Below are 9,536 nucleotides of genomic sequence, written 5' to 3' on the forward strand. Positions count from 1 at the left end.
TATTGTGTTTAGTGCTAACGAGTGGATTGAACCCTTTAGTTATCAAAGATTAACTGAAACTCAGATTCAGGTCGAACATGATTATTTAACAATTTGTTATATAAAAGAGAGTTTGCGATAAGTTTTTTTCTCGTCACCAAATCAAAACACAAGTTTTGTTGGGATTTATCGGCGATGATCACTGTCGTTAAATGTTTGTTGTACCAGCCATGATCGCATGTGAGGAAAGGTGCATAGTAGTTAGCATCATTTATAGTCCCTCGCCTCTTTCATTGATGATAAGTAAAACAACGAATGAGGCTTTCCATTTATACTCATTGAATGCTTCATCTTACTCCTATGTGATCAAGCCATTACCAATCAAATTTATCCTTTACCACTCAACCCAAAAGTATGGTTATTATGTCAAAATACTTTCATCACACTTAATAGTTGAAATACATATTCTTAAGGGCTAAGGCCTAAGGCAAATTGAATTTGGATGCTATTAATTATAGTCAATTGGCTAATTGCAATTCACACTAACAATGTAGTTAGTGGCACTCCTAATTTTCACGTTCGTTATGAAAAAACAACCTCAATCACAATTTTATCATAAATTTACATGATTTCAACTTGAATGTACGATTCCCCATTTCGCTCATAATCATTCATGCGAGCGAAATCAAGTGAAAATCAAGTATAGGTAAATCTATTAATTATGCGAGTAAGATGGCACTTAACAACGAAAATGAAAGTTTGAAAAGTCATTTTTACATTGTCTTTATGAATTATTATCAGCTTATATTTGGATTATTAAAATTCAGTTTGCACATATTTAATAGGATGAGTACGAGACAATCCAATTACCTTTTTATACTATAAATATTTTAACCAGAAACTATGTTCTAAAACACATGATAATTTTTTAAACTCACATTTTGGCTGGCTACTGCTCATGATTAAAAAACAAAAATATCTTGCATACATGAGAAATACCCTTTTACTTTTTAGAATCCAATAAAATTTTATTGTGTTCACCTTCCATGCTTGCACATGTGCCCCTATTATTTTCAACAACTGCTCCCTGTCCCAACTAGTGCTTTTTTATCTTCCAATTTGGCACTTTCTGCCATGATTCTTCTATACACTCGAGACCAATCAAATCTTTCTGAAGACCATGGTGGATTTGTTATATAATTAATATTGGAAAGAAACAAACATATGATACAAACAAAAAGCTACAAGTTGGAATACTTAAAAGTGTTAAAACATGTTTCAGTTTATTTATTTCTAAAGGCTTGATTAAAACTTTAGGAACTTAAGTTTGTTAAGTTTCTAGTTTGTCATCCAAGTCTTAAAATTACCAAGAAAAGGCTTGAACTATACAAAATGCACCATTCAAGATATAAAAACTAAAGCTTTCGCCAATGTAAAAAAGCCGAATCGAATTAAACTTAAGTGTGCCGCGTTTTCCCGAGAAACCGACTTCTTTGCAGGCTAGTCAAAATGTCAAATAGATGACAATTCATTTGGTGATTTTATAATTTCTATGACCAAATGTACATGTATGCTATGTAGCAGCATCTTTTAAGATAACACATAGGTTAAAGGGAAAAGAATGATAAACAAACATGGATATTTATGGTAGATGTTATCTTTTAAATTGTGCAGAAAACTTGAAACAAGATATCACAAATGAGAAAACTGTACAAAACAAACCCTGACTTTGGACTGGAAAAAATTATACTTATTTTATATTACTACACAGATGACACCAAGAAAAGACCATAATTGTTGGAAACTCACAAGACATCATGATAACATTATCAATAGGCAAATAATTGTGTGATTAATTAAGGAGTGTAAGCCAAAATCACTCTACCTGTCAACTCTACCACAAGCTCTTCCACAAGCTGTTCCGTCACTTTCTCTTCTATTTCCTTTTTAATATCATCAGTTTGCAATCTCAAATCCTCTTTCCAAACCTGGCCCACAACCTCTCTCCTCACCGCCCACTCCACCGCCAGCGGGGTGGTGGTGCCGCAACCATCTTCTTCATCACCATCCCAAACACACCTTTCTTCACCCGATAACCATTCCTTAATCTGACCCCATACATGATCAATGTGCTTGTGTGTCCCAGATATTAACGCTTGGTTGACCGCGTCAAAAACGAGCTTTTGGAACGATCTTCGGTGTCTTTGTTTGGATTGGTCTGCCACCTTATCGGTTTGGTTCATGTACGTGTCCTTCAAAGATGGATCCAGAGGGCTTTCGGGTGAATGCCACCTGGCGGTATCTGAATCTGAATGGACCTTGTCACTAATTTCAGCGGCTGATAATAGAGTTTGGACATACAAAAAACATTCTTGCTCTTCTTCTTCTGGACTCAAGGGTTTTGTATATGTTTTACCTAAAACGGGAGAGACGGGCCCAACAGCTGACTCGTCCCATGAAAGAGTTCGTGCAATAGATCCAATTAGTGGTGATTTGTCAATCAGATTGCATTTGTTAAGATCTCCTGTTAATACATCATGAAACATAAGATACATGTAAAACTAATAAGAAAATAGAATACATTTGTTAATTAAGAGTAATTACCATGTCCTGATGTATGGTCATCATCTTCAAATTGTAACTCTAACACCGAAATAGGACTCGGCTGATCTTGATTCTCAGTTGCATTGCCAGAAATACCCCTCTGCAAAATCAAATATGTTAACTAGAAATATAATTTTGACTAATATTTTGACTTATAATCAGAATGCATACCTCAGGTAGATCTTTAACCACTATGTCATCAATGCACTGAGATCCATCACTAGCAACGCTCCTAGAAGATTGATGAGCATCATCATTATCAGACTTTCGGGATTTCTGCTTGCTAGATTTCTTACTTTTAGAAAAAAATAAGCTTGAAACTTTCCCTTTAAACAATGATGACTTAACACTTTTTTCCTTGGTCAACTCCTTAGTATCATCATCCTTGTTGACTTTCAAGAACTCGGTAGAAGATACCGGAAGAGATTTTGACCTCACAAGATTTTTAGGACCACTTTCAATTTCACTATTTTGACAATTTTCCTCTGATTCTACCGATTTCTTCAAATCAGAAAGCGCAAGCATTTCTCCTAATGTACTAGAGCTTCTTCTTACATGTCTCGGTTCTTGAACATTCCCGTTTAGTGACATCATCGCCCATCTTTCCGACAGTCGTTTTTTAGCCTCCCTGCAAACAGATGATTCTGGAGAATAAGACGCGTGACTGAACGAGGAAGACGAATACGGGCTGCCAAAACGGTTAACATAGTCCCACGACTGTCGGGAAGTTGGTGACATCACTTCTGAATCACTCAGATTTCCTGCTGCATAATAAACCTCTGATTTACTAAACGAACTCTCGTCACCGATATAACCGTTGGAAAATACAGAAGAAAGAAGGGTTTCATCTCTTCTATGACCGCTTTGACCAATTGGACTTTCAGGCATGCCACATGTACTCTCTCTTGCCTCATTGTCTTCTAAATCTCCATAAAATCCATCCTCGTTGGATTCTTTAACTGACGGCTTTCCAGTACTAGGTTTCAGTACAACAATACGAGTCGGCTGATTTGGTTTATTAAGGTTGCCATTAAACTTTCCATTATTCTTTCCAGAAGATAAATTATGAGTGTCTAACAACTTAGACGGTTTAAGAACCGTGATGCATTTCGAGTCGGGAGGCGGGGGTACAAAGTGTAAATTTTGATGTTGAGAGAGCAAAGAATTCGGTTCTTGAAGAAGCTTTAAGAATAAATCTTTATTAGAACTTAAAACTTCCAAAGCATCTTGAAACTGTTTGGATTGGCGAAGCTTTCCATCAGTTGATAACCGTTTCGCTTCTACGAATTTCTCACGAACGAGCGCCATGTTTTTATCGTTCTTGCTTTCTTTGTATTTTCTCCCCTTTTGTGACGATGAATCATCATACGCTTTGCATGATTGTTGTTGTTGCCATATTTCAAATACATCTTTGTACCGGTTAACTTCATGTTCTTTCTGCATAAAGTCCAATGATCCGGAATGGCTTCTTGATCTTGATGTTCTTGTATTGCTTCTAGAAGAAGCTGAACCGAGTTGATGCTGATGTGGAAGATCATCGAGCCCCATTAACTTGGCGACCAAGCTAGGCGGACTCTGCTTCGGGACCTCTTCTTTTGACATCTCTTGTGCAATGAGCATCTTTATAGGCGTCCCGTTTGGTCTCCTATTCGATGGAGATTTTCTTAATTCAGACACCATCTACATGAACCAAAGTATGTTGTCAATAACCAAAACATTAAAAGGACCTAAGTTAAACGAATTAGTAATATACTACTAATTACCATTTTATCATGCATCTGATCATCAATTACACGAGACCTTGACACATCCGATTGACTCCTAGACAACGGTAAACCTATTTCAAGTAATACATTAATAAAAAGGCAAAAACAGAAGGTCAAAGAACATATATTAAGTATCGTTCAAATGGCATAAGTCTATTATCTATACCTTCATAATGTGGCTTGTCTGTCAGCAGTCTGTTTGTTCCTAAACTCGTATTCAAATCGAAAAGGTTCACCATTCGTCCCAAGCATCCCGGAATCGGGCTCCCCAAGTTGTTATTTCTGTCATTATGATTCCTACTCATTTTAACACCACCTGCTAATGCAAATCAATTATGTATGTTGATTAACAATGAAATGATTGAAGCTTGAAGAGTGTGAGTTTAGGCGGTAAATTTAGAAAGCGATTCAGTCACGGGTCGAACTAGAATACATTGAAAGAAACAAAATGAATATAATATTATTATTATACATAAAAGAAAGAATAGCCACAAGCAATTGTTAAATGTGAAATACTCAAATTCCAATATTAAAATGAAGTCGTCATAACAAAAATACAGCAAATGAAACAAACGTCGTATTCATTCATCCAATATTCATTTAATCAATACATATCCAGTCTAACTTTTTATTATCTAGTAACCGCTCAGATTCAAACTAAAAGGCACATAAAATGAAAAACTGAAAGAAAGAAATTATTATTATTATAATTCAAAAGCAGACTAGAAGAAGGAGAGTGTGAAAAGGTAGAATCAGATTCTGGGTATTGTAATTGTATACCTTAAAAAGCGTGATCAAATCAGAAGACGATGAAACGTTAGAGTTAAAGAGTGAGATGGTGGGTTTGGGTTGAATTGTGACCGGAATCTGACATTGGGGATCCAACGGTTACAACTTCCGTAGTGGTGTTTGTTAATAATAATAATAATGCATTTGGGCTGGGACCCTCCTTAATTACGCGCAAAACACAGACAGAGAGAGATAATAAAAGGAAGAAAGAGATGCGAAAGTAATAGGAAACCGACGACACCACACACATATACTCTAGATTTTCTTTTTGCTCATTCGTCCTTGTAGTTATGTTATTTTCATAAATGCCTTTCATTTTTATAAAATTAAGTTTATGGTTCTGACTTTTAAAGGAGAGAAAGTAAGAAAAACATTTCCTTTGGAGTACGATAATAAATTACAATTTTTTTATAACATCATACTCAGTGACGACGTTTGGACTAAGATACCGGGAGGCCGGACTCAAATTTTCAATCGAAAACGGCTAAATTTACATTACATATCCAAAAATTAGGACAAAAACGGGTAAATTTACACTACGGCGAAAAATTAGGAGGGACGGGGCCACCCCGGGCCTAGGTATACTCCGCCTCTGATCATACAAATGTTTTCATAACCGGTAGGGTAACGATCTCATCTCTAAGCCGACTACACGTTGTCTTAAGGTTACATGTGGTTTATCTAGCAATTGGTAGTTAAAACTTCATGTTATTGCCATGTAGACTGTGGTACTTTAACACCACATGTACGTGAAGCCAAATGGTATTTCAAGCGTTAAAATGCTTACACATAACCCAAAACACTAATGGCATTGCACAACAACATATGGTCTAATAATAATTATCATAATAATGTTTTTCAACCGATTAAAATTAATTAGTAAAATTTCTAAACAAGGTTTTGAAATGACTTTGGATTGTTATTAAATCCTTTTAAAATCATTCGTTAACAACATTAATTGTAATAAGCGGTGGAGTATAATTCTGGCCCGAGGTGCTTAGCCCCCCTCTCGTTTATGAAAAATTTTATATATTTTGAGTTCAACCCCAGGGTCTACCAAATTTCGCAATGGATTGTAATGGTGCCCTCAAAGTGTCTAAAGCCGTGTAATTAAGTTGTCCAATTACAATAATGCGTTTAGATCGTGCATGTCTGACCACATGGGTGAACAGTCCGCTTATAATGGGATGTTCATACAGTTACAAAGAAGGTGCGTTTAAAATTTAATATATGTATATGTGTGTGTGAATGATTAAGTTGTCAAATCATTAACACACTTGTATGGCTAGTCTGAAAATAATAAATGGTAGTTGGTGTAGAAATAATAAAAGGTTGATTATCCATTACATTATTAGCGGTGTGTATTGATAAAGGCTATAAGAATATCTCTTCAATCATTTTTGAGTTCCTTTTAGTTGATCTTCTTATTTTAATTCCAAATGCGGCCCATTTAGCAATTTAAAATTTAATCAATCATTAATCTTCATGTCATGCAGGTTTAGTTATCAATCCGTTGGAATAAATTGCTTTTTCTTGAATTTAATGTACATATACTAAGAGATAATAGTGCAATCAGGATAAACGTACAAAACTATGATTAAGGAATATTGGATTTTAATTTTGTATCATATTTGTCCTTGTAATGACTTGTACTTTCAATATGTTTATGGGTTATGCGATGATCACATTATGTGCCATTTTTAGTAATTATAGGTATGGTATAACATCTAATCTAACTATTGTAATTTAGCTATGTTGGTAGGTCGTAATTATAACAAAAGCATTTTCCAATAATATCACTGCCAGAAAAGGTCTTCCATACGTGTGAAGGGTTTTCCACACTGATGGGCCGTCAATAATGATAATATTCAATTTTTATATCACAAACATGATGCTCGAGTTGTGTGACGTAAGTCATTCAGCAATAACGAGTGCTAACTTAATGTAAGCACTTGGACTAATGTCTTTTGCCCCTGTAGACAATCTGCAGTGATAAGCGAATAATGTTTGCGTATTGAACTTTGACTCACTTGTGCTCTTAACCCGGGTAATCAAGTGCTAGCCATTCCAAAAAAGAAAAAGTAATTAAATGGCAACGAAGAATGCTTTACGTCGGGAATATTTTACTTTTGTTTTCATTGATTAAAAATCCAATTGTTCCTTGTAGTTAAAGATCACAGTTTTTTTGTTTACAAATGTACTTTAGAAGTTATGTGAACGTCACACCATCAAACTTAGTTATATGATATTTTATTTATAGTATCGCCTAATCTCAAACTTAGTGAACTATAAAAAAATTCTTAAATTATGTATTCATATTTTATTAAAGCAAACAAAAGGTATTTTATTATTAAACATACATAACCTAAAAAATAGTGTCATCAAAATATGAAATATATAGATAGTATAAATATGGATCAAAAGAACAACATAAAAAAATAGGCTATATAGAAAATGAAAGGGTTCATTAAATTCGTGTGCAAAATGGTCAAACATAGCGTTGTTGTGACACAAAGAAACCTTAGTCACATTTATTAATGGTTGAAGTTAAGGGGTTGCCGGTGCAAATTTGAAACTTCATCCAACTAGTACAATAATGCTATATTGTTATTTCTATTCCAAAGTACAAGTATGTGGAGGGAAGGATCTACTAAATTAAAGCTCATCAATATATCTTAACTTTTTTTCATAGATGTAAGATTTCAATTTTATGATATGTTTAAAGAAAATGATATATTTGGCTTATGAGAGCAACATTAGATCCATATAATGTGTCATTTTAATCATTACGAGTCTTGCGTTATGCGCAAGAAACAATACTTAAAGGTTGTTCATGAGCCAAGTTGAGTCAAGCCAAGCTCGAAATCAAAACAACTTTACTGGGGCGCCCCAACTATTGATTCAAATATAGTGATTTTGTGAGCGAAAGGAGAAAGAAATATGTGAATAAATTTTATAAATCATCATCATCGACTTTGAGGTGACAATATGAGCGGGTTGGGTTGGATTTGGGTGATGGGTCAGGATGGGTTTTTAAAATAAAGGGTTAGGATCGGTATGGGTCAAGATGGATAAAGTTAATCCATATTGACTTAAGTAATAAATGTTATAATGTAAAGGGTTTCAAAAACCCCTCAAAAAAATATTCAAAAAATTTAATAAAAAATTAATAACTTAAAATATAAATAAAAAACGCAAAAACTAAAATAACTAGAATGTCTCCCCCGTCATCCTCGTTCATAAATAATAAAAAAAACTTGGTTTCGACTCAGTTCAGGGTCGGATTTTTTCAGTTCATTTTTGTTTTTGTTTTTTTTCGTTTCGGTATCTATTTGGGTTCAATGTTTTCGGTTTTTGTTCGGTTTCGATTTTTCGGTTTTATTCGTTTAGGATAGGTATGGGTCATGATGGGTAAAGTTAATCCATCTTGAACTAAGTAAAAGGTTAAAATACAAAGGGTTTCAAAAACCTCTCAAAAAAATATTCAAAAAAATTAATAACAATAATAACTCAAAATATAAATCAAAAACGCAAAAAGTAAAATAACTAAAATGTTTCCCCTGTCTTCCTCGTTCATTAAAAAAAACCCTTGGTTTTGTCTCGGTTCAAGTTCGGTTTTTTCAGTTTTTTTTACTATGGTTTTGCTTTTTTTTTTCGGTCGGTTTTGGTATATATTCAGTTTCAATGATTTCGGTTTTGATTTCTCGGTTTCTATTCGATTCCGTGGATTTTGTTTGAAATAAAATTGGATAAAGCTTGTTTTAGCCCATTATAACCCCTAAACAAACCCATTCTAACATATAACCAAAAGTCACTAACATTTTCTCAACCCATCTTGACATTCTTGCAAAATTTTTTAATCCATCATGACCTATCTCAATTTTAAAAGTTATACAAATTGACCCAAAACAATCCATTTGGGTTTGTTTTGCCACCCTTAATCACTGTACTCAGTATATCCCACCAATAGCAAAATTATGATAGGGTCTGAGGAGGGTAAGATGTAAATAGCCTTATCTCTACCCCGTAGAAATAGAGAGGCTGCTTTCAGTGAGACTCCTGGCTCGATAGTAGTTTCGCATCAAGCCTTGGACTAAGGCACATAACACTCAACTATCGGGACCCCGGCTGATTGGTGCATATGCCCTTGTCTTTCGACTATTAACGCCGCTACATGATGCCTGATTAACCTTCCGCCACTTTTAACGTTATTTTCACGAGAATAAATTTTATAAATATCACCAATAATATGAGTTAAAATCAATAAAACAATGTCATTTTAGTTACAAATTGGCCAACATGTAGTTTTAGTTGATGTTAATTATAAACAAACTTTCATCCTCCTCATATATCTAAGAAAGATGTTTGGTGTGGAAAGGCGTCCGGATGAAAAGAGAG

The 9,536-nt window shown here is 34.4% G+C and overlaps 1 protein-coding gene across 1 annotated transcript; it reads right to left on the reverse strand.

Annotated features, from left to right (window-relative positions):
* Nucleotides 1–1,644: 1,644 nt before the first annotated feature.
* LOC143551923 (uncharacterized) lies at nucleotides 1,645–4,657 on the reverse strand. Its single transcript, XM_077042264.1, has 5 exons — nucleotides 4,516–4,657; nucleotides 4,347–4,420; nucleotides 2,755–4,263; nucleotides 2,584–2,683; nucleotides 1,645–2,503 (listed from the first exon to the last, which is right to left on the reverse strand). Exons 1-5 carry the CDS (start codon nucleotides 4,652–4,654, stop codon nucleotides 1,836–1,838), a joined length of 2,490 nt encoding a protein of 829 aa, XP_076898379.1. The 5' UTR covers nucleotides 4,655–4,657; the 3' UTR covers nucleotides 1,645–1,835.
* Nucleotides 4,658–9,536: the final 4,879 nt, after the last annotated feature.

Source organism: Bidens hawaiensis, unplaced genomic scaffold, assembly GCF_021521415.1.
Source record: "Bidens hawaiensis isolate Kalapana, Puna unplaced genomic scaffold, B.hawaiensis_p1.1 tig00016744_1, whole genome shotgun sequence".
Taxonomy (NCBI): domain Eukaryota; kingdom Viridiplantae; phylum Streptophyta; class Magnoliopsida; order Asterales; family Asteraceae; genus Bidens; species Bidens hawaiensis.